Below are 25,296 nucleotides of genomic sequence, written 5' to 3'. Positions count from 1 at the left end.
ACATAGCAAAGTAGTTCCTTCAGGCAGTGTTGATCTTCTAGAGTGCAAGCTGGGTCTGAACGTGATAATTCCATTGGCACTGAGAGAATGATGTGTCTCACTTCTGAAACCTGTCCAATGGCTGTTTATTCACAGTGAGCTGATTTATTTGCAGTGATTTGGAGCCGATTGCTTTCTGGTGACAAATACACCGCTGCTGGCCTCTTTCTGCTAGGTAAATGTCATTTGTAATTATAGCAGTCTACCTCGCTCATTCCTATAGTGCTGCACTTTGTGTTTTCTGGTAACGATGCTGGTGAAGTTAGCAAGAAATAGACACAACATTTGAATTGCCACCGTTCATCAAACTTGTTCTTAATAGTCAAGTAACTTTACTCCAGGGTGGAAAACCTGTGGCCCTCCATATCATAGAATCCTAGAGTTGGAAGAGACCCTGAGGATCATCTAGTCTAACTCTCTGCAATGCAGGAATATGCAGCTGCCCCATACGGGGATCGAACCTGCAACCTTGGGCATTGTCAGCACCATGCTCCTTGTTGGATGTCAGCTCCCATCACCCCCAGCCAGCGTAGCCAAAGGTCCCCCTATCCCTTTCTTATCTGGAAAGTCTTAATTCTGTTTGCAATGAATGATAAGGCATATTTCAAGCTGATGTTCTGGGTTTGCCTGTGCAGCTGTCATTCATCAAACCGGAATGACCAAGGTCATCTCCGCTATTGGCATTTGGCTCAGAACTTTATTACTTCAACCCCTTCCTTGAGCTTGCTGAGGAACTGTCACTTCTTCCTGCATTTTATTCTGCTCTTGGTATATCCCATTACAGTGGTACCTTGGGTTACATACGCTTCAGGTTACAGACTCCGCTAACCCAGAAATAATACCTCGGGTTAAGAACTTTGCTTCAGGATGAAAACAGAAATTGTGCAGTGGCAGTGTGGCAGGCCCCATTAGCTAAAGTGATGCTTCAGGTTAAGAACAGACCTCCGGAATGAATTAAGTTCTTAACCCGAGGTACCAGTGTACTGTTTGTGTTTTTGGGTGGCCTCCCAGTCTGAAGCCTGCTCTTTTCATTCATGCTTTCCCCCAGAAACCTGCAGTGTCAGTTACTGGCAAAAGGCTCCATTTCCACCATTTTGGAAAGGGTGAGGCTTTTTCACCATGTCCACAATTGCTCAGCTCTCAACATATTGTGTCCAACAGAGCAATATAAACAAGGGTCATGGGTAGTTCTGATGCAGCTGTATGCTCTAAATATTAAATGATGTAATATTTTAAAGACTAAAATATTTATAAGAGATAGAAGAACATTGAGGATGTCTTTGGTTGTGAGGAGTTGACATCTGCAGGAATGTGGGATATTTTCTCTCTCAAGTAATTAGAACAGCTGAGTGATGAGTGATGCTTTTAGGCAGAGAAGGGGTCTGCCTCCAGAGGTTTCCTTGTTGCAGTGGCAGAGAGCTCTGTGGTATTAATCCACAGCTGTAGGAAATGGCATGCGCTGGGCTGAGGGCAGCCTTGGATCTGTAGCATCCCAAGTTTGCTTGCTCCTCTGATGCATATACAGACGGACACAAGTAGAATAATTATCTCAGTCCCAGAGCTATTGTGGCTGTTTTCAATCCCATGGGGGGGGGGGGGAATGATAGATTTTTGAAATGACAACTAACTTAGCAATTCATAGTTAGTGGGATATCAAAAGTTGCTGTATGCCTGTATGCGGCTAGGAGCTACTCATGAAATCTGGTTACAGATAGGTAGCCGTGTTGGTCTGCCATAGTCAAAATAAAAAAAATCCTTCCAGTAGCACCTTTAAGACCAACTAAGTTAGTTCTTGGTATGAGCTTTCGTGTGCATGCACACTTCTTCAGATACACTGAAACAGAAGTTTCCAGATCCTTCTATATAGTGAGAAGGTGGGGAGGGGTATTACTCAGAAGGGTGGTGGGAATGGGAGATTGGCAGATAGCTGAGATGAGCCTGTTGACGACTCTTAACGACTGTAATAGGTCTTATGAAATGAAATCTGTTGCACTCTGTGAGATCATGTGAAAGTTCAGCAAGATCTTGCTGGAAATTGGTGCCACTTCTCTGCTTTGGGAGTTTATGCCACTTGAGGTGGTTGGTTCACTCCTTTTCCTGGCCTATACTGAGTGTAGGAACATGCTGCCCTGTCCACTTCACCCTCCCTCACAGACCACATGCACCCCCCCCCCGTGGACCATTTTGACAGCAGTTGTGGGCACCTACCTGCCAATCACCTAACATCTAAGGATGAATCAGCAGACTTAAACTATTCTGCTAGTTGCTCCTTTGCCTGTGTGGCTTGTCATCCTTTTTAAAGAGGAGATGACTAAAAAATCTGCACATAGTATTTATCACAGTTGATTTACGCAGAAGATGTGGTGTCCGTTCGTTCCATTCTTCATGGTTCACATTCTGCTGAAGCAGATGTTTTCAACGGGTCACCTACCATGACTCATCTCTTGTGCCTGAGGGGAGTTGCAACTAACCCAGCAACAGAGAAGTTAATTTTCCCCCTCTCCCTTTCAATTACCAACATGAGCACCACACTTTATTTGCTATTTTATTGCTTCTTATCTCTTGTAGCATGAGATCAATTTGTCAGTCTCTTTGTAAAATATGTATCTACAGGATTGGCCGTGCTTTTATTAACATCTTTCCCCATGTTATTAATGACTATTAGACGCACCGGACCATAAGATGCACCTAGTTTTTAGGGGAGGAAAATAAGAAAGCAACACTGTGCACGGCTAAGGCTCCCCCAAGAGCTGTGCTCCCTTTAAAGAGCGCGCGGAGTGTGTGTGCGGCTCTTCGGGGCTTTTCCCTCCTCGGGGAGGGAGCCCTTCTCCACACGGCTCCTTAAAGGGAGTGCTGAGCAGAGCCTCCCGCCTGCATTCGCTCCATAAGACGCACACACATCTCCCCTTACTTTTTAGGAGGGGAAAAGTGCGTCTTATAGAGCGAAAAATACGGTATATAGCTCAGAACAATGGTATTATCATTAATCAGATGTGGCACAAATGTTTGTTTGGCTGCAGGAAAATGACAAATGAACATATGAAACCGCCTTCTACAAAGGATGACACTAGTCCAGTATTTTTTGTCCTCTGATTTGGTTCTCCAAAATCTCAGGCCTCTACCACACCTTTTAACTGGAGATGGAATATCTTGAGTAGTATATTCAAAGCATATGCCACTGAGCGATGACCTCTCTCTCTTTCTAGTGTCTTGGGACCAGGATTCTATCTAAGTGCCTCTGCACATGTTGACTCCCACTGGTGATTGCAAACAGGTATTCTTGCCAACCACTACATATATTCTGGGATAGATCTTTTGATATTTGCCCCGCTTCCCTGTCTTTCAAAAGCACCAGAGCACCTGACCCTCTCAAAAAAAAAAAAAAGGGAAAAAAAGTTGGTTATGCTTCTGTAACTATGCGGGAGTTTTCCCACACATAATACCTTTTCATGGAGAACAGTGCAACTGTGATTCTAATGTCAATGCTTCTAAAGTACCGTACTTTTTGCACCATAACACTCAGTTTCCCCCCCTAAAAGGTAAAGGGAAATGTGTCTGCGCGTTATGGAGCGAATGCAGGCAGGAGGAGCCACTCTTGCTGGCTGTCCGGCAGCCTCTATGGCTTTTTGGCGAGGTGGGAGAAGGGAGGCAGCTTGGAACCCGGCAAGAGCTGCACGCAGCGTGTAAAAGCCAAGGTGGGGAAAGGGAGACAGCCTCTCTTCCTCCTGTCTGCCTGCTCTATGGCTTTTTGGCAAGGTGGGCGCTCGGAAGCCGGCAAGAGCTGTGCACAGCGTGTAAAAGCCAAGGTGGGGAAAAGCCAAGGTGGCGAAAGGGAGACAGCTTCTCTTTCTCAGTGTCTGCCTGCTCTATGGCTCTCCCTTACACAAATGTAAGTGGCTCTTACTCTGCTTTCTTTAGAATGAGCTGGAAGGAGGGACAAAGAGGGCATCCCCTTCCGTCCCTCCCCCAGCACCTCACTGGTAAATTCAAACAAAGTGGCTTACAAGGCTCGTGTCCCTGAGTCTCCTCTTTTTGCTCCGGTTTGAGGCAAGGCAGCTGCACAAATGTGAGTTCCCCCTCTCTCTTCCTTCCCTCCCTCCCTCTCTCTTCCAACTTCAAAAAATATTGGGGGGACAGCCAGGTAAGCCCCACTCACATACCACAATGGGGGGTGGGGGATGACTCCCTCAAATATTTAATGGGGGGGTGAAGGCACCTAGGCCTATAGGAGTTGGCTGCTTTGCCTAGGACAAGTGTGAGCTCCCCCCCTCCTCTTCCTTCATCACTGTATTGGAGATACCATACATTACTGACAGTTCCTTCATTCATGTGGTTACAAAGCATGGATCCACATGGATCCTCAGGATTTTTGCACTGGGTCACCCCAAATTCACCATCAGATCACATAGCATGTCCATGGCTACAGCTTGCACCAAAAAAATCACGCACCCACTGTTGCCTGGGGCCACAGTGGTGCAAAAACGTGGTTACAAAGCACGGATCCACATAGATCCTCAGGATTTTTGCATTGGGCTACCCCAAACTCACCGTCAGATCACATGTCTGTGGCCACAGCATGAACGACAAAAATCATACATCCACTGTTTCGTTTAGAATATTTTTTTCTTGTTTTCCTCCTCTAAAAACTATGTGCGTGTTATGGTTGGGAGCGTGTTATAGAGCGGAAAATACGGTATCTTAGTATAAGCCCCCAAAATCATGGAAAAGAGGAAACATTTGCCTGTGGGATCATGCACATTCTGTGGGTTGCCTATTGGGATTCATGCATAGGAGGGAATGTCTGCAGTTTACCCGTCAAGTTGATGTTACCATCTGGATAGCTCAGTTGGTTAGAGCGTGATGCTGATAATGCCAAGGTTGCAGGTTTGATCCCCGTAGGGGACAGTTTCTTATTCCTGCATTGCGAGAGGGTTGGACTAGATGGTCCTCAGGGTGCCTTCCAACTCTATGGATTATCTATGTCAGAACAACTGGCAAACAACAAAACAAAACACACACAGGACATCATTTCTGGAATATAACCACCATGCCTAGTAAGTAATGCACTGAAGTTGCTACCAATAAGACAAGATCAAGATCCATTCTTTTCTGAACAGAAAACAACAAACAGTGTCTTTTGTTTCCCATACTTTAAATTAAATAACCAAATTTGATTCTTGGTTATGCAGAGGTAATAATGATGGTAGTAGTAGTTGTAGTAATAATAATATGTAGAGGTTGCTAAGTTTGCCATTTTGAACCTAAATCAGCCCTTTTAAACTTGTACCAAAAAAAGGCATACAATTAGTGCTACATTTAACACTTGTACATTTTTATTTAATTAAATCAGCCATTGTACACGTTGCAGCTATGTATTGTTAGTGTTGTTGTTTTGTTTTGTCTTTTTTAAAATCTTTTTAACTAATACATGCCCTCATAGATATATTCAGTTAGTGTTATCACCATGGGAACAAGATGCTGACTCATCAACTTAAAATCACTTCTTCTCACAGTATTCAAGTTCTCTGATAACACAGCAAAAAATCAAAACCGATAAAGGAGGATAGCCATTATGCTGTTACACAGAACATCATCTGCACTGCAAAGTACACAACAGAAATGCGTTTCTTTTAGAGCTCCAGTCTTGAAGGTCAACCAGTGATGTTCTTGACAATGAGAAATGAGCTATTGTGTGTCCTGAAATGGGTCTCCTTCCATTTTGGCAGTCACAAGTGCTTGCCAACCAAAAAGAAAAATGTTAGAATGGCACTTTGGGTAGCTTTCTTAGCAGGTGGCCAAACACCCTAAAACGTTTCCTTTCTCTCCACATGGTTAGTTAAATGAAGAGGTGCCATTTGTAACATTTATTTTCGGTATTCTGAGCACTGAGTCTATTATTATTATTATTTTTTACAAGAAGGAAAATCTGGCTAGGTTTTGAAAAATATCAACCCTGGAGGACTTGACTCATCCTTGTTGAATATACTTTGTCTTTATCAAATAACTGATTCAAAATGTATATCATTTTATATGTATATATATAATATATATAATTACATATATATGTTAAAATGCAACAGAGCTCCAGACCACTATTAGAATTAGGTACAGACCACAGAATAATTCCAGAGTCGCATATGCCCTTCTTGGAAAAATCAAAGTGCAGACATTTACATGATGATTCCTGAAAGTTGGTTAAGGAATATAAATAAACGACAACAAAAAAAACAAATGCCCAATGGATTCATATCCCTCCATAAGCAAATCTCTGAAGAACAATCTCAAATGGAAGGTTAAGCTCGGCTCGCTCAGTGCTGAGAGAGATAATCTGTTGACATGGTTACAAGAGGGTTGAGATTGTGTTTCCCAATGCCACATGCATAAACCAGGTTAAGAGACAGTCTTGATAGAATGTGATAAATTTAGAGTAACCTTTCTTAAGAGTGGGAAAGGGTTTCTTTCCCCTTATCAAGTTATCTACAGTGCAGTGGCCAGCAGGAATAACCACCAATAAGACAGCGTGGTTTGCTAAAGCAGTGATGAAAACAGGAAGTTACAGGAGTTAGAGCTTTTTTGTTTGTTTGTTTGTAATGCACCTTGCCTCTTGTTCCAGTCTAAAAGATTTGAATACAGTATGCAAATGTGCCACAGATATAGCTGCTAGCAAGTTATACCTAACTGGGTATTTATTTCTTCAGGAAATCTTTAGGTGGCTTCCCAGGAGTCATAAAGCAGGGGTGGCTGCATTCAGCTGGCAACAGCTGGAGTTTGAGGTTTCGGCCTGACTCTCAGAAACTTTCAAGTCAAGGAGATCAACAAACTGGAAGTCCTATAAACATAGGAGGCTGACATGCTTCCTTCTCAGTAGATCCATGTTGTATATTCAATGGAAGAGTAATTAATCGCTCTTCAACAGTTTCAACAGACCGTGTAGTTCTCGATCCTAAAAGTAGTCACGAAAGGCAGTGTTTCTTTCTTTCAGTCTTGTGAGTCCAAGCACTTTAGCTATTTACAGGTTAATGTTAGCATCCCTTTTTTTAAAAATGCACATACATTGTGATTTGAAGAGGCCTGTGGAAGAAGCTATGTTTGTATGGATCGGATGCAGAAGCAAAGGAACAACAAAGATGGCAATCTTGACAAGTTTCCAGTATAGCACAAAGTCAATGACTTTTAGTAGACAAACCATCCCAAATGAAGGATGCTATCTTTGGTCACAAATTAGCTTACAGATATTTGAAAAGAAAAGAAAAGAAAAGAAAAACAACCCTACACTATATGCCAAGTCGAAATGTTAGTGTCCTCTAGTGATTATGTTATGCCATCTACAGCAAAAGAAGAAAGTGAATTCTGGATATTGAATGGATATGTGTGTTGGTCTGTGGGTGAGATTTTAGCAGCATCTCATTTGGCCTCTTTCTTCCACTCATCTTTGCAGAAATGTCTCAGTAGTTGCTGGAGGTCATGCTGAAGGTCATCCCGGGGTAGTGCTTCTGGTGTGTCCTCCAGCAGTTCCACATGAATACGGTTTCCATACTGGTCCTTAACCACAGTCCTCTTCTGGGTACTGGCTTTACTCATTGTTGTCCTGCAGGGAAATGATAGGTAAAGAGTGAGCAATCGTAGCATATGCTAAGAAGGAAATGGAATTTCCCTTTTCTAATAATAATGTTTTTGAGACATAATAGGTCCAATGAAATTGACTGCAGCAAGCATATGGATGTGAGCTGCCTTAACTATTCTAATAGAAAGGTGGAATATAACAACAATAATGAAATATTATTATTGATACTGATGCTAATACCACCAATGAAAGCTTGTACCACAGTATATTTTTTAACTTCAAATGAACATAATTGTTAATTTTTTTGTTTTGTTTTTTAACATGGTAAGATGCCCACCTTCTGGAACTGGGCCTTAAAAACACATGCTTCCATGCACAGCCATTAAAAGAGCTTGAAATAACCATGCAAACCTCTTCAGGGTGCTAAACCTAGCATGATGATAATTAAATCATGTTTGTTAAATATTTCTACTGCATCTGCTCTCCATGCTGATTTACCTTCACCAGTTAAGACCCATGCTATCCTTAGCCGTGAACAGCTTAATACTGTTCTCACACAGCTTCCACTATCACAGACAAGAGCTTATAGATTGTATTCACTCTAGGATTTTGTCCTGTTGACTAGGCTAACTCCAAAATTTATAATGTACTTGCACTTAGTTAGAACTGTCAACTGTCCCCAGACATGGAGTAAGGGCACATGATGCAGCCACCTTGCTGACATAAGCCAGTCTGCTTTGACTCAATGCCTGGATGGGAAGCCACTGGGGAAACCCAGTTTTTGAGATCCATGGTGGAGAAAAGGTGGGAGATAAATATACTATTTTCAAAAAACTGGAAATGCCATTTTGCAAAAACCAAAAACTGCGACCACTAGCCTGTTGAAGGGTAGAACGCATGCTTTCCTCCACTTTGTGAACAAGGCAGCAATCCCGTGTCACATTGGTGTTTCAAGGATTTGGAATAAATTCCTTTATCCAGCAGTATGAATTGTTGGCATATATTTGTCGCATGGCAAGTGACAACTGTGGCGGGGTGGGGGTGGCGACTAGTTCAAGAACTGATTTGTACCAACTTGTTCTGGAGACAGTTTTGACCTTTGAAAAGGTAGTTCATGGTATATGACTGTTTCCAGCCATCATCTTAACTCTGCTTTGATAAATATCACAGTGACATCAAAGAGAACAGAATGTTAAATGGGGCTTGTCTAGTGAATGTGGGTGGTTAACATTTCTATTTTATTTATTTTTTGGAGAAGGAAGCTATGAGAAATGACATCAACCCCGTCTTCTAAGACTTTCTAAAGTACACGAACAAAAACAGTTTCTGTCATTTGTTACTTTAATCTTGCATGGGGGATCTGTTTGCTTGTTATTTCCCAGGGAGCCGCCTTGGTCTAGTATGGGCATCTACACATCTTCTTCCTCATGGCAGAGACAAAGAAATGAATGGACCATGTTGTGCTGGATTTTCTTTGAATGCGGCATCTCCCTAACCAGCTAACGTACGTCCCACTCCCTTATTGCTTTATTAAAGGGTTTCTTTATGCAACTAAACCATTCCTTGGTCCCCATTTCATCCTCCCATCTTTTCTACATACATAGTCATCATTATGTATAGTCTTAAAAGTAGCCAAGATGCCACATAGTATATACATTGTGAGTCTTGACTATTGTCATGGTAAAGTCATAAGTGGGAAACACGATGGCTCCACCCATGTTAAGCCAGTGTATGATATCAGAAAATGGAAAACAAAGGGGGAAGAAACGGGGGGGGGGGGGAGCAAACCACCATGTAATCCCAACCATGTCTACTCAAAAGTAAGCCCTATTGAATTCAGTGTTTATTCTCAGGTAATCTGAGTTAGGCTATAACTTAGCAGAAATTACAAAACAGCAATAAAAATGTGGATTATGAAATAAGTAGAGAGAATACATCATGGCTGCCTTATCCCAGCATCTACTCATATGTTTCCTCTAACCATGACATCTGAACCAAAGCACTGAGATACTAGGGCAAGTCAGCCTCAGAACATTTGACTATGGAACACTGGAGTAGCCATTTTGGTTGTACAATTAGTCCTACATTAACTAAAAAATAAGGGTATTAATAACTCCTCCCCCCACCAAGTGGAAACAGTATTTGAAGGTTCCGCTTGCAAGTTGACTGAAGCCAAACTTCTCCCTCATTCTCTTAGAATGGCAATGGCACCCATTTGAAAGGTGCCAGAACTGAGTTCCAGCTGAGAAAAAGCCTTGGCTGAAGCCCTGAACAGAACCACCCCTCTTGCCCCCCTGTCTGAATGGCAAAGTGGAAGCTTGAGATGACAAATTTCCTCTTCTGAACCTATTTTTAGTGATGCTTCAGTTGGGATTGTTACAGAGAAAAAGGTCAAGCATAGAGTTCCGGTGAACATATTTCTGGAGATCAAAGCATGTAAAATTGACTTAGTGACTCCGAACCAAAATGTGAGGGGTATTTTCAGCCTAAATGTGCAGGTATGTGACCGAATCATACCTGCAAAAGAGTGACAGTCCAGAAGTGGCCTTAGTGTAGATCACTTAGTATTTTCAAGAAAAGCTTAAGGTGATGAGATTCAAAGCTGACATTATTTCACTTCCCACACAATTTCTGTTAGTTTGTTAATCTTTTGCCATTAAGAAGTTCACTGCCATGCCAACCCAAACCTTTTAATAACTGAGCCATCCTCTTTCATGACCTCTTTCTCTACTAAAGGAGGAACTTCAATTTTCATTTTGTTACCTGCATAGTTCAGGGCCTAAAGTGAAACAAGAAACAGAACCATACCACAAAGGATTTTAAAGCACAGCTTAAATATTCCAACCTGCTGAAATGCTGGAGGAAGTCCAGAGCCAATGAGAAAAAGAAAGTTAGCCAAAAAACAAGCAAACAAACAACAAACCATCCACTTCAGCTTTTGTTAATGTAAAATATCTTGTCACTTACTGCCTATGGATTCAAATTCATTGCATTTTGTCTGTCTTAAACATATAGGAGTCTTCTGTACTTACTGTGAATTTTGAGGGGTCACAACTGAATCTACACCTCTCTGCCACTGTTAGAAAAATGCATTATTTCCAGTAGCGATAGATGAACTTCACAGTCCTGCTCCAGAATACATTTCCAAAAACTGGATTTTTGCACTCCCCCCCCTTCCAGGTGTTATAAATTTCCAGCTCTCACCCCAGGACTAGTCCTAGATTAGTGAAGCCAGATCCTGCTTTTGCACTTAGGACAATCAGGATACATTTGGCAGTTCTGAAATGTCTTCCCAGGAGACCCATATAATCAAGACATACAATGTCTATCAGGGATGGTGACCTGTGGCCCTCCAGACGTTCCTGGACTAGAGCTGTTATCAGCCATAGCCAACATGGCTGATGGGCTAGGGATGATGGGAGTTGTGGTCTTCTGGGACGGAGGCTCCAAATCCCTTGCCTATATTTATTTATTTTTAATTTTATATACTGCATAATTAATCTAATCTCAGATATCTGTGAATGTAGAACCTCCATAAAACAGCATAAAAACCCCTAGTCAACATATGGACAGTGGACCATGATAACCAAATAAAATGGCCAAACTACCCCAGGGTATCAGAGCTACTTTGGACATTTTGTGTCATTCTGCCAAGAGGTAAAGATGATTTTGCCCTAAATCAGATCTAGATTATGTATGGTAGAATGCGTGATAAAGTAAACTTTGGCATCTACTGAATGTATTGTGTGATTTTCAACAGCAGGATCACCCCCATAGCTTGTTGGTTTCCAGAGCATTCTCCTTTGAATCAGTTTATAGGCAATTTATGGGGTGAATGGAAGGCTTGAGTACTTGATGGTAATTAATTACACAGCTAATGTAATTAATTTTCAGTGTCTCACCAGACTGAGGTGAATCCATTCTCGTAGGTCACAATGAATACGTGCTTGTGTGACAGTGTGAAGAAGTACTGCGGTGATAAAAGGAATGTGAATGTCTTTTTATGCCACCATTTTGACAGGAGGAAAAATGTAAATTTTAAGTGTGAAAGGAACATCTAAAGAGAATATTGGAAATTACTAAATTGGAGATACTGAGAGTTACTTCCGGTGAGAAGCCTCCTGAATTGTTTCCTGAGTTTGGTTAATGAGTATTTTGTGGGTGGAGGGTCTCCAGTGAGATGGGAGGGGTCTGCTGCTGCAATAGTTGGAAAGCAGTGCAGATAAAGTAGTAACATCATGGAAGGGTGTTCTGGATACTTAAACTGAGATATGGTGATGCAATTGGATTAAAATAAAATGTGTTTTTTAAAATTCCAATCCTGATTTGACACCAAACTGGGAGGCGTGGCTAACACCCCAGAGGACAGGATCACACTTCAAAACGACCTTGACAGATTAGAAAACTGGGCCAAAACAAACAAGATGAATTTTAACAGGGAGAAATGTAAAGTATTGCACTTGGGCAAAAAAAATGAGAGGCACAAATACAAGATAGGTGACACCTGGCTTGAGAGCAGTACATGTGAAAAGGATCTAGGAGTCTTGGTTGACCACAAACTTGACATGAGCCAACAGTGTGACGCGGCAGCTAAAAAAGCCAATGCAATTCTGGGCTGCATCAATAGGAATATAGCATCTAGATCAAGGGAAGTAATAGTGCCACTGTATTCTGCTCTGGTCAGACCACACCTGGAGTACTGTGTCCAGTTCTGGGCACCACAATTCAAGAAGGACACTGACAAACTGGAACGTGTCCAGAGGAGGGCAACCAAAATGGTCAAAGGCCTGGAAACGATGCCTTATGAGGAATGGCTAAGGGAGCTGGGCATGTTTAGCCTGGAGAAGAGGAGGTTAAGGGGTGATATGATAGCCATGTTCAAATATATAAAAGGATGTCACATAGAGGAGGGAGAAAGGTTGTTTTCTGCTGCTCCAGAGAAGCGGACACGGAGCAATGGATCCAAACTACAAGAAAGAAGATTCCACCTAAACATTAGGAAGAACTTCCTGACAGTAAGAGCTGTTCAACAGTGGAATTTGCTGCCAAGGAGTGTGGTGGAGTCTCCTACTTTGGAGGTCTTTAAGCAGAGGCTTGACAACCATATGTCAGGAGTGCTCTGATGGTGTTTCCTGCTTGGCAGGGGGTTGGACTCGATGGCCCTTGTGGCCTCTTCCAACTCTATGATTCTATGATTCTATGATTTTCCTGCAGAAGACCTCAGGGTCTTCCTCCCAGTGGTATCCTACTGAGTCATTAATCAGCTCTACATCTGCTTAGCTTTAAGAATATGGCACAATCAGATGTTCCTAGAATATTAACTGGGTCTCATCAGGTGTCTCATACAGGACATTTATTGTAGTGGTTTTGTGTATTTTCTAATTTGGACTTTTTATTTTGAGTTGCTCTGAACATATTAAAGGACAGGTAAACTTAGAAACAAGGCTTCAAACGTACTTCACTGCAGTAAACTACTCCGGTTTATGTATATTCTTCTTCCCATATGATTTTACAGTGGTATTCCAGACTGACACTTCCAAAGACATGTCGAAAAGGCAATATTTTACCTCTTCAAAGTCATCTTTGGCTGAGGGAAGATCAGTTGCTAAGCTAGCATCTCCATGGTGCTTCTCCATTCGTTCCCCATGTACAACCGTAGTCTTCACAACTTTGCTGACCTTGCGGCCTTCCACTGGTTCAGACTGAAATTCTGAGGCACTCTGTACACTTGGCTCAGAAAAGGTCACCTGGTGAAGAAAGGTTTCACGGATACGTTGTGTGATTGTGAGCACACACTACTAAGGAGAGCTCAAAACAAGGATTGCTTAGTTAACATCTGAAATGAATGATACTGAGTTTTGGCTTATCATTCTAAGTGAACATAATACATAAATTTAAAGATATGCTCAACTTGTCCTGGTTGCAAAATTTTGCAAGAAATCAATGAATTCTAAATTTCCTCACAAAATTTCTTCCAGGATGTGTAATCAGTTTACTATAGGAATTAAGATGGTCTTAGCTTGATGTAGACATCACAAATCATATGGCAAACTCCTTCCAAATGAAAACCTCAATTCCTGCAGTTTCACTATGCATATCATAAAATGTAAATGCTCTGTGACCTTTCTATTTGTACTTCCCCCTCTGAATCTGACTGTTGCCGAGAGAACAGTTCTCTGCATGTTGCAGAAATGGCTTTGGGCCCTGGCTAATGTGAGTACCTTGAATTTAGGAGTAGGCCAGTCAGCTGAAGATCCCATTAGCAGAGTACCCATATGCTATCCTGTTCAGCTGGCCAAGACCAAGTCAAGGTAGGCTTCTTTAAGTAGTCAAGGACCTGGGCGGTTCCTACTAAGCTATGGGGAATGTTATTTCAGCCAAGAGTTGCGGGCATCACAGGCTTTATGGAAGCTGAAAAGGCCTTTATCACTGGTCTTCAGCTGGTGGGTCATAACCCAGTAGTGGGCCGCAGCCAGTTTGAAGGTTGGTTGCAAGAGGAACACTGCTATGTGATAAAAGATTAAGGAATGGGTTCCCCAATGCAGGTCTGGGTAAAAAGTAGGCCCTGGGTCTGAAAAGGTTTAAGATAAAAAAGGAAGCCCAATCTCCTTGATGATCTGGTTGTGCTGACATCAAGGACTCTTGTCGAGTTCTATATCTTCTTCAAAGTCTTGTGATCAATTGGGTTTGGGGTCATGATACTTGCTAGTTAGAAACAGGGATTTCTAATAAGGCAGACATGTATGATAATAGATGGAGGATTAGTTTTACTGTCTGATGTTGGAGAAAACATCTCTCTACTCAATAGGACGCTACTCACTCTACCTCCTCCCTCACCCTTCACCCTCAGTGCAACTCTTAGACTGAATGGACATTTTCAAGGTTCCCTCCTGGGTGAAATGTTCAATGTTCTCCAAATACAAGTGATAACCTTCCTGCCGATATTCCAGTCATATTCCCAGCAGCAAAGTGATTTAGAAAACATGATGTGCAGATTTCGAAATGGGTATGCCCTGGATTCATCTACTTGCTTTTCACAATCTACAGATCACAACTTGCCTCTACATGTGCAACCTTAAAACCCAGGACATGTATGAAAAGGCCCTTAGAAGTGTGCAGACTTGCAGCCAGGTGAGGGGAGTTTGCAACTTAAACACAATGGCCAGAAGAAACTCTCTTGAGGTAATACTACTGTTAATTTTCCTAATTCATTTCTCATTCAATCAATCTAACTAACCTCTGATTGCTCGCTGTCACTCTTCAGCACAACTCGCTTTATGACTTTGGAATATCCATCTCCCTCTTCCACCTTAACAGGCTCCTGAGGTTCTCCTTGCATCACAACTTCTTCCTTTTCTGTGCCATCTGGTAAAGTGAATCGCCTGATGATTTTTCTAGTGACCTAATGGAACGACATTATTAAGAGTTTTAAAACAATACCAGTCATATGTAAAATTTTGTAAGTGCAGCATCTTCTATTCATCTGCAAACAGAATAACCCTTCCCAAAGGGACTGGAGGCATCACTATATCCATTCTACTAGCAGGTAATATGCAGTAAATGAAAGGCTAGATGTTCAAAATCAGTTCGCCTAAGTACCTTAATTCCAATGAACCTTAATAAGCTCACCTCTTTAAATAGCGGCTAGGCCTCCCAGTCAGACCATGGATTTTTTTCCTTTGGAAGAGTATCTTTAGAAACTATTTTGAAAGAGTAAGCCTTGCAGAAAGTATTTGTTATCAAGAACCTAGCAGAATCTCCCAGATCACACTTGCAAAACTGATGAGCATGTTTGACACATGTCTGTGCAGTACCATGCAAACTCGCCATGCAGGGCAATCCTAGAAGGGTTACTCACAAATGCCCCACTGTGCTCAGTGGTTGTTATCCAGGCTAAGTGTGACTGGACTGCAGCCTTGGATACTTTTATTACCAACCTTCATGCTGATTCTGGTGTATTGTTTTCCACCAACAAAGCCCTGATATAGAGGAAAACTCATGCTGTTGAACGTGTTCCTGGGTTACTAACTAGGCCTCAAAGGTGCTCTGCAGGGCATCATAGAAGTAACTTATGTCGGACTGACAACTGTGGCTTCCTTTGTGACCGCATAGAAATTTTATTGTATTAGTTGTCACAGCCACTGCTGCCCCAGTTTGTGCCAGCTCGTCTTTCACGTGCCATGTGGAATGAGCACATATCAACATGTTAGTCTGCAGTTTGGGCCAGGAATGTCACTAAAGTATCCAATTCCCATTGGAGATGCTTTCCATGTTACTATTGGAGTAGACACTGGGGAGTTCCGAGGATTTAGTTCAGTCTGTGCATCAAAAAATGCATTTTGTGAAGAAGTGTGCAAAAAATAATGCTAATGCAGAAACAGGATGGAATATATGTGAAACTGACACAGACCAGAAAAAACCCAATCATTAACAGACACTGAAGAAGTCTCATTGTAGGCTTTTAATTTAACTCCATAGCACACAAAAGGGCCCATGCGTAGCTTTAATTTACAAAGAAAATCCCCTGCTCTTCCTGCATTTCCCATTAAGTCAACATCTTAATGTTAAATTGTACCTTCTTCACCACAATATGGCCATGTTCATCTGTGTACTGCTCCTCTGTTACAGCTTCTGGTGGCATTTCAGGCATATCATCAGACTGTTGGTCAAAGAACAAAATTCATAAATTAAAGTGGTTGCTTTAAATTAATTGTACAAAAGAGGTTAGTTGATTAAAGCAAGGGGGAAATGAACGAATCAGGAAGCACTGAAGCATAGTTGTTAAAACTCCATTAAAGATTCTGCAAACCAATATTTAAAAACATGCAAAGAAACCTTGAACCAATAGGCAAACAGAAATCATTTGACCTAATAGGAAGTAGTGTTGAAGCAGCAACTCTTAGTGGGACATGGGACATTCTTCCTCAAAATGCACATTGGATAACAACCCTATTGGGTTTCTCTTTTCTCTTCCAAGCTTTCCCAAATCAAAGTAGAAAAAGTTATCTATGTTACTCAATAGACATGCATTATTCAGGAACATGCCAAATTCATCAGTGCAATACCAGCCAAGGGGTTGCTTCAGGAACAGGACTTTGGGAAAGGGTGGGTCCTAGAGGTGTAACCAGGACATAATTGCCACTGGCACGTGCAGTAGTTCAACACTCCTGTACCTGAATAATCACCCGGCGGCGAACGACCCTGGTAGTTACCATCTCTTCCTCATCTGAGCTGGCCTCCAGCTCACCTAATTCCTCTGCTAGCTCCTAGTGGAAGCATGGAAGCATGGCTCTTATCATACAGATATAGTAGCATGGTGTGAATGAACAGCATTTGGCCCCTCTTCTATTAGCACAATGGAAACAACACAAATGCTCACAGCTTTAACAGAAGCCGCATTACTTCTTCCCTTGAGCATAACATGAGACCCTAAAATCGCCTTTAAATGTGTGATGCCATCTAGACTATTACTTTTTGTTGTTATTTGAAATCACGTATTAGCTAAGGTGCAATGTGCTTGAATAACTTGGATACGATCCAAAAACTTTTCATTCTCTATAAATCTAATCAGAGAAAAGCTTTCATATTTAATTATTTAATTAAAAGGCATTTGCATACAATTCACTGTTAAAAAAAGATCTGCCGGCTAAAAACGTTTTTTTAAAAAGGGAAATTAACCTGGGCAAGAGAAGTCAAAGAGAGAGAAAAGGCTTCTGATTGTGTGGTTTGTTCATGTATAATGCTAGGCCAGTCACTCCATGGGGGAAGTTATTATATGTGGACAAAACCAATGTGAGCTCAAGCGTTGTTGCTGAAGTGCATGACTTGGCTTGGAATGCAAATGGAGTGCCTCTCTCATTCCTTCCCACCACCTGGAATGTTGCAATGGCAGCATTCCGTGCACCAGGGAGTAAAGTTTCCCAGGATTCCTGAGTCCTCAGATTGTCCTCAGCAAGTGCCCAAGAAATAACATGCTTTGGGTGCATAAAACCCACAGAGTGGGCATACTCAGCAGCATCCCAGATACAGAGAATATTGGAACATGTTTCCTGGGTACTTGATGCCCATCCTCAGACACCTTATTTCCTAGAAGTCCTGATGTCTGGGATGTTGCCATTAGGTATTTACAAGAGATGCTAACGAGAAAAAAGGGAATGCAAATCTTTCAGATACGCCTTCATCAAACCTCCCCGCTGCCAGATACCTGGAAAGGGGCAGCAGGACAGGATGCAGGTGCTTGGGGAGAGGGGTGGGCTGAATAACATTTGGCTGACACACCCAATTTGAAGTAGGATAGGGTCCAAATTTCATAATTGGCTTTGGCAAAAAATGAGGTGTTTCTGTTTGAGGGAATTTGTGTGTGAAATAGTTGCATGTGACAGGTCCAATTCTGAACAGAGCCAAAGAGCTTCCACTAATCACTAACGACCTCTCTGTAAAAGAAATGAAGAGGAACGCTGACATGTAGAATGTCAACACATCAATGTTTTGTTTGTTGCATGTACACCAATAAGAAAGGCACATATTGGCTTCCAAACATTTCTTGCATCTCCACCCCAGCCAACCCTACACAGAGATCTGGGAATCTCCTTTGCATGCAGAAGATCCTGGGTTCAATTTCCAGAATCTTTAAGAAGGGCTGAGAATGACTCCTGCCTGACATCCTGGTCAATGCAGACAATATTGAGCTACAGAGACCAATGACTTGGTATGGAGCAGCTTATAGGTTCCTATCATCTCCATACAGGGGAAAATGGCATCGGTGAAGCCCTTAAAAGGTAAAGGGACCCCTGACTATTAGGTCCAGTTGTGGCTCACTCTGGGGTTGCAGCACTCATCTCGCTTTATTGGCGAGGGAGCCGGCGTACAGCTTCCAGGTCATCTGGCCGGCATGACTAAGTCACTTCTGGCAAACCAGAGCAGCACACGGAAACGCCGTTTACCTTCCCGCCAGAGCGGTACCTATTTATCTACTTCCTATTTGATGTGCTTTCGAACTGCTAGGTTGGCAGGAGCAGGGACCGAGCAACAGGAGCTCACCCCATCACGGGTATTTGAACCGTCAACCTTCTAATCTGCAAGTCCTAGGCTCTGTGGTTTAACCCACAGCGCCACCTGCGTCCCCTGTGAAGCTCTTAGTTGTAATAAATATAGGATATTCACTATTCTTTTCCAAAGGATTTCTTTAGCAATAGATTCTCTTTCATGAATCCATTCTGGAACATTTTATGTTGGGTTGCTGCCATGTTCATCCTATTCTAACCTAGTTGACAGAAGTTTTCTGTCTACTTTTTCCCTTCTGTGCTACCTACCGCTTTGTGTTTTCAACAGCAGATTTCTTTCATTTATATTCTGTTTGTAGTTGGAATTGTTTTTGGCCAGTTATGTGTGGGGGAACATTGGTATTTATTATTCATACATTTTGTTCCTTGGTACTGACTAAGATCATATTAAAGATGTTACTCCCCTGAATAATAATTCCTCTGATGTGTGCAGGAGTAACCTCATGATTCATCAAGCGAGCGGTAACACTTACCTTTTCCAGCAACTCTTCTTCATATCTTTCTGACTCTTCTGGGTGTTCATCAATTGATTCCACAATCACCAGACTATTTTTCCTTGGATAAAGATCTTCTTGGTGGTCTTCAGGTTCTTGCACAATGGGTGAATCCGTTCGTTCACTAGATGTTGGGGTATGAAGGTATGGCCTTTCAAGATCCTCAGAGCCTGCAGTAGAGCCCTCCGACTTTTCACTGGGAATGCTTGTTGCTTTTTCTCCTTTTGGTGCCTGTGTTGCTCCAGAAGTTGTGACACTGTGAATTAAAGTTGAATTCAAGGTACCTAATTATTATATGTTCTATGTTTCTAGTGAATAAGCCTACAGATGAATGCCAGGGTAAATATTCAAGATGACTTTAAGGTTTACATTAGTTTAATATAAACCTTAGGAGGACCACTCTCCATCCTTGCTCTTAACGGTTCAACGCTTCATTCTTGCTTGGAAATATATTGGAACTTCCCTATTATGTTTTCCTATTTTATTTTCTTACATTTATATCTTGCCTTTCTCCCATTATGGAACTCAAGACAGTGCAATTGTGTTCCCAGTCCCAGGTGGTCACCCATCCCAAAAAAATCCTCCTCTACCTTCTGTTCATAGACTCCACTGGAGGAAAAATCCTTCCGTGAGTTGAGATATATATATATATATATATATATATATATATATATATATATCTTTTGTCCTTTGAAAATTCACTGGCTCAGTAATTTCTCTAACTGACGTATGTCTATAGTCATATAGAGTTCATATTTGACTGAGAATATAACACTTTCTAATGTGTGTCTGCTCTGAATACATGAGCTTGAAGAACTTGCAGCTCTGTAAGCAGGTGTCTTAAATCAATTTAGTTTGTGAAACAGAAAACATAATATATGGAATCTAAATAGTGCACTTGTGTGTGTGTTTTATAGAGGTCAACAGAGCGTACGGTACATTTCTCACAATATGCCATCATTTTGGGTTTGCAATCTCGGGATTCTTACAAGTATTCTTGTGTGGTAGATGAATCTTCTGGCAGCGCATGAGATTTCCCTGAGAATTCAGCTTCCACTCGCTCCTTGTGTGCTTGTCGTAGGAGTTCTGTAATGGATAGTTCCGCCTCACCTCTAGGTGTGCCGTCATGCAAGGGTGAGTAACTCACAGAAATGTCTTCCTCAGAGACAAGGGGAGGGTGATCTGATGGCTCACTGTCTTTAGAAAAAGAATGCTCTTCTTCCTTCTTATCTCTTGTGCTGTACAGATCTTCACGGAGTGCAGAAAAACCTACAGCAAGGTAAAAACAATTATTTGGTCTTCCCATGTAAAGTGGGAAGGTCTGCTCAGTTTACATCTACCTGCAGATTTGTGGTGGTGCTGAGTAGGGAGAGGCAAATCTGTCAGTTTTGGTTTCTCTCTGTTTCTTGTTTTTCCAATCTTAAATTCTATGCATTTCCACATCAGCTTGCAATTTTTTTAAAAAAATGCTCCTGAAAATTCATCATTATTTTAGTGCAAATTTCTCCATTGCATGACTTTTTTGCCTAATATACATATTTCTGCAAAGCAATTTCCCCCAATATTTGCATTTTAATGCACACTTTACCCTCATATAAATTACTTGGCTGGAGAACCGCACTGCATAATTTGCAGAAGTGTGAATTTCAAAGGATCGCTGTGTTTCACTTTTGTGTATTGGTTTGGAATAAACAAAAGTAGGAAGGTTCATCTTGAAGTGTGAACTGAATCAAATTTCTCCCACTTCCTTAGGTTTCATGTAGAGGCACCACACACACCAAGACATACATAAATGTCTGCTGACATAGAGCGTAGAACCATCGAGTTGGAGGGGGCTTCAGAGGCCAACCCCCAGCTTGACCCAGATAGCCCGGAGCTGGAACATCCACAGGACATTACTCTTTAGCTTCTGTTTGAAGAACTCCAGTGAAGAAGAGCCCACCACCCCTCAAGGTAATTGTCCCCATTGCTTAACTACTCTTACCATCAGGCAACTTCCACAGACAGCAACCTGAACAGTTTTCCTTCCAGTTAAACATGATCCCGTTTGTGCTGTATATTGATATTTTAGGGTTTCATTATCCTACACATGCCTCCTCCTAAGCTTAGCATTAAAAGCATTTAGAGATGATTCCAACATGCATGCAGACATTTTGACACTCACGGAGTGACTCACACCTTGAGTGTCTAAGCTGCTAATACTGAAAAGCATCATTGTTGATGTAATGTGCTCTGTATGAATGCTCCGTCTTTGGGTGCCTCCAGATTGTCCCTATCTTGTGGGAGGGATTCAAGCATATATCAGAAATTTAGATTTAAAAGACGCTGTTGCCCTAGTGCAGCAAATGCACTTAAAAAAAATAATCTGCCATCTTGAGGGTTGGTAAGCGACAGGGAAATGCATTGAAAAGTGTGGAATAAACAAACACCCCACAAGCAAAACAGGATGAGTAATCAACAAAGACTATCTATAATCTAACCACTGCCTAATTTTTGTGCAAGCAAATCAGGTTGAATTCTCAATAAGCAGGGCTTTGATGGTTGTGTCATCAATGCCGACAAGTTACTAAACAGTGAGCAGAGATGTGTGACTTCACCCTTACCTTCACTATGATCCAGTCCTATTGTCTGTTCAATTTCTGCATAGGTGCGATTATGGTCTCGGGATGTTTCCATGGTGTTCTCCATGAGATGAACAATATCCATACGATTTATTTTTGTAAGACACTCAGTAAGGCTTGAATCTGTGATACAGAAGAGACCAGACCTTATTTGAGCTGTGTGTGCTCTTTTCCCTGTCCTCCAGATTCACACAGCAAAAGAGTATAATTCAGAAGTCTGCATTAACATCTTGAATTTGGAGATGAATGATGAAAATATATGTCTTTTTCTTCTGCCCGCCCTGACGTTATCCCCAAACACTTGGAAAGTTAGGCTACTTACCTATAACTCAAGGGTGTCCACCTATAAAAGTTCAAAGAGGCTTGCTACATCTGCTGACCAGCAGTTATAGCAACCCCCTTTGAGGTCCTGCCTGCAGAGCAATAATGTCCATTTACAGGTGAGGTTTGAATCCAAATTGTGCCTGCAAATGGACTTTATTGGGGGTCACTGGCAGCTGGCAGCTCCTCACCCTGCTGTGAGTGGTGCTGTGTCATAAATTTCTCCTATGCTTTTTGTCTGCCATTCTCATCAATTTATTGGGGGCAGGGGAATGCCTCTCTTACGAAGACATTTTTTGCATAGCTCAAGGGCAAACTAGGGCCATTCAGTTCCTTCACAACAGCTGTGAGAATGTCAACCAAAGATGTCAGCACTGGCAGTGGGGAAAGAGGGTGGAAATGTGGGACTGTACTGCCACTTTCCCCTTTGTATTATGCATGTGAATTCTTGTCGGTGTTGCACTTCAGCAAAGTACATGTATACTCACTAGGCTCCTTTGCCAAGAAAATGAAGGTATCTACTAAAACTGAGCATACCAGTAGCATGTTTCCCATCACGTTCCAACCAATATTTCAGCAGTGCGTGACTCTGGTCCTGCAGTGAATTAGGATTCTCAATTCGGATCTGATGAATTTGTTCCTCTGTGAAATCCAGTTCTCTTGCTAGCTCTGAAAATGCACATTATTAAAATAATTTCAAACAGTCACACATTTCCTTTTAAATACTTAACGCCTATTTTAAGTGCATTTAACATTTACCTGGGAGCAAAGCCTGATAAAAACAATGAGACTTACTTCTGAGTAGATAAGGTTAAGCCATTATAGGGTTAAGCAGTAGCCCCAGAAATGTAGCATTCTGGGAGCAGGCTGGAGGAAGCCTTGAATCTGTTGAAGCCAAAGCCCCTTCTTTTTCCTGAGATACCTCAGAATATGCCATGCTGCAACTGAATTCAAAGGGTCAAATATTCATCCTATTCCCTGAAAAACTTGTGGGGATTTTGAAGATGGGATGGCATCATCCACCACTTCACTTTCCCTCTCTGTCCCACTTAAATTTAATCTGTTAGGCTTCATTCTTATGCCTGCTTTCTGAGAGCAAGCCCTATTGACTCAATAAAACTTACCTCTGAGTAGATATGTCTAGAATTGTTTGGTGCATCCTTGCTAATTACCTGCCTTTCTTGTGAAACCAATATCCTTCTGTGTATTACCTAGGGACTATTTGTAGCTTCAACTACATGTAGGGTATTAGCTATTTTCATTCACATTTGTCACATCTCAGCTTCAGTTTAGAGGAAACAGAAGCTATATGTGGTTTTCTTCTCCAGAGCCAGTCCAACCCTTAGGTAGAATAAGGCAGTTGCTTTAAGCTGATTTGGTACATCACAAAAGGGAAGCAAATTGTTAATGGTTTGAGCTTTGGATGTCATGCTGTATACCTTGGGTGGATGAGAACCATCTGCTGTTCTGCCTCAAAAGCCAAATGTGTTGCTCTTCACTCAAAAAACAAAAGTGGCCGTACAGGGATTACTTTTACTATCCAGCACCTGTATTCTGGCAGCCATTTTGGATCAAAATCTCAGTATGTTCTCTGTGTTAAGAATTCACACAATGCTTTTCCTGAGCATGTAGGAATAACTTAAGTAAAATCTGTAATAAAACATGCCGGTCGGATCTACAGCTACCATCTCTGGTAGGCAGCTGTAATTCAAGTTGGTGTCTCAACACATAGGGAAGAAGAACTAGAAGTTTCATTTCCCTAAGATGGTTGTGATCTCAACCACATTAGAACTTACCTGTCCAGCTGAATCCAAGGTGATCAGCGATATGTGCCAGTCTTTCCTCTATCCTTTCTTGATCATCCTGTTGATCTAAAGCAAGGTCAAATAGGACAGGTTTTTGTTTTTGTTTTTAAGGCAAAACTGATCTGCCTCACGGGGAGAGACTCCATAAAATAAGGCCAGTGTTTAACAGTGTCTGCTTTCAAAGGAAACCAAAGCTCTTGGTATGTAGCTAGAATGGAAATATTTGAATACAAAGCACTTTATTTAAAATGCCTGCTTAATTGAGTATGGTATTGGAGGCTTTGGAAAACACTGTCCTCAATTTTATTTTGGAGCTCATAACTCCTAAACATTTAAAATAAAACAGAACAAAGGGAGAGATAAATAATTTGCTGGAGCGGGAAATATGTTTTTTCATGCCTCTTTAAAGCAATGGCAAATGGCCATCAAACTCATATTTGCAAAATTAGGTGATGTATCCGAAACTTCATTTCAAACATGAAGAGCATCATATTTTTTAAGTTGCACTGCTTACAACCATCAAAAAGATTTCCAGATCGTGATATCTGTGCAGCATTAGTATTTAGCAGTATTAAGTTTGTTTGGTTTTTTGCTAGAACATGTTGCATTCCTAGCTCTTTACAAAGAAGGCATGCAAAAGCAAGTGCACACTTTTTCTCAGCGATATTTGCACCAAAGCAGCAAGAATTAATAAGCCCAACAGCCAATCTGATACCAGCAGAGTTTGAGTTTTTGTTTTCCTGTGTGTGCATTTGAAGTCATAGTCTCTTCAGCTCAAAATTCAGTTACCATATTTTCCTCTTATTGCTCCTCAGTGCTATTATAGGAAGTTCTTTTTAAAAAAATGGATCTAAACATTGGGCATTAAATTTAACATAAATCCAGTGCACCACCTTCCATTAGTAAATGGTGCCAAGCAAAAGTACAACAACAATAAAAGGGTTGGAGTTTTTTTTTAAGGCACTAATAACTTTGCTTTTGGCACAGCTATATGGACTTGCATATCCTGAATTATAGTAATCTTACCTGGTTCATCTGTGAGAAAAGTAATTCATGGCAAAGTGATTCAATTATAGTGAAGAGAATCCAAAAACTAAAACTTGCGTGGTCAGCTGTATTAGAAGCGAAATAATAATGCTCTAAATTTGTTAGTTAAACAACATGAAGAAATGTTGTTTTTGCAAAAAAAGACTATATTGCTATGTTTTATCTTTTGCGTAAGCATTTGCAGTGTGCAATCTTGAGATTGTTTCAGGGATAGTAAAATACATACATGACATAAAACAAAACAAACAGAGCTTACACAAAACACATTGACAACCACAGGAAGCTTTAAAAAGGAGACACACAAACCACACACAAAAAAAAGCAAGGGGGAAAGAAGGGAAG

At 41.4% G+C, this 25,296-nt stretch overlaps 1 protein-coding gene and 1 long non-coding RNA gene across 23 annotated transcripts in view; one reads left to right on the top strand and one right to left on the bottom strand.

Annotated features, from left to right (window-relative positions):
• LOC310686168 overlaps positions 1 to 25,296 on the top strand; it is a 43,588-nt gene that overhangs the window by 2,419 nt on the left and 15,873 nt on the right. The gene's annotated exons all lie outside the window — the stretch shown is intronic.
• ANK2 (ankyrin 2) overlaps positions 5,351 to 25,296 on the bottom strand; it is a 322,811-nt gene continuing 302,865 nt past the window's right edge. For 20 of the 22 annotated variants that reach the window (XM_083459163.1, XM_083459168.1, XM_083459178.1 and 17 more), the window contains 11 exons: positions 23,899 to 23,973; positions 22,640 to 22,771; positions 21,764 to 21,904; positions 20,150 to 20,429; positions 19,140 to 19,416; positions 16,777 to 16,869; positions 16,179 to 16,262; positions 14,841 to 15,005; positions 13,171 to 13,350; positions 10,291 to 10,382; positions 5,351 to 7,627 (listed from right to left, as the gene is read on the bottom strand). In XM_083459163.1, the coding sequence (XP_083315289.1) occupies positions 7,444 to 7,627; positions 10,291 to 10,382; positions 13,171 to 13,350; positions 14,841 to 15,005; positions 16,179 to 16,262; positions 16,777 to 16,869; positions 19,140 to 19,416; positions 20,150 to 20,429; positions 21,764 to 21,904; positions 22,640 to 22,771; positions 23,899 to 23,973 (1,703 nt within the window). In that variant the 3' untranslated portion in view covers positions 5,351 to 7,443. The remainder of the gene's footprint in view (positions 7,628 to 10,290; positions 10,383 to 13,170; positions 13,351 to 14,840; positions 15,006 to 16,178; positions 16,263 to 16,776; positions 16,870 to 19,139; positions 19,417 to 20,149; positions 20,430 to 21,763; positions 21,905 to 22,639; positions 22,772 to 23,898; positions 23,974 to 25,296) is intronic. The other 2 variants (XM_083459176.1, XM_083459172.1) reach the window with 2 other exon arrangements.

The sequence above is a fragment of the Podarcis liolepis genome (assembly GCF_965112155.1).
Source record: "Podarcis liolepis genome assembly, chromosome: 9".
Lineage (NCBI taxonomy): Eukaryota > Metazoa > Chordata > Lepidosauria > Squamata > Lacertidae > Podarcis > Podarcis liolepis.
The sequence above is the reverse complement of the archived record's forward strand: the minus strand, read 5'-3'. Positions and strand labels throughout refer to the sequence as shown.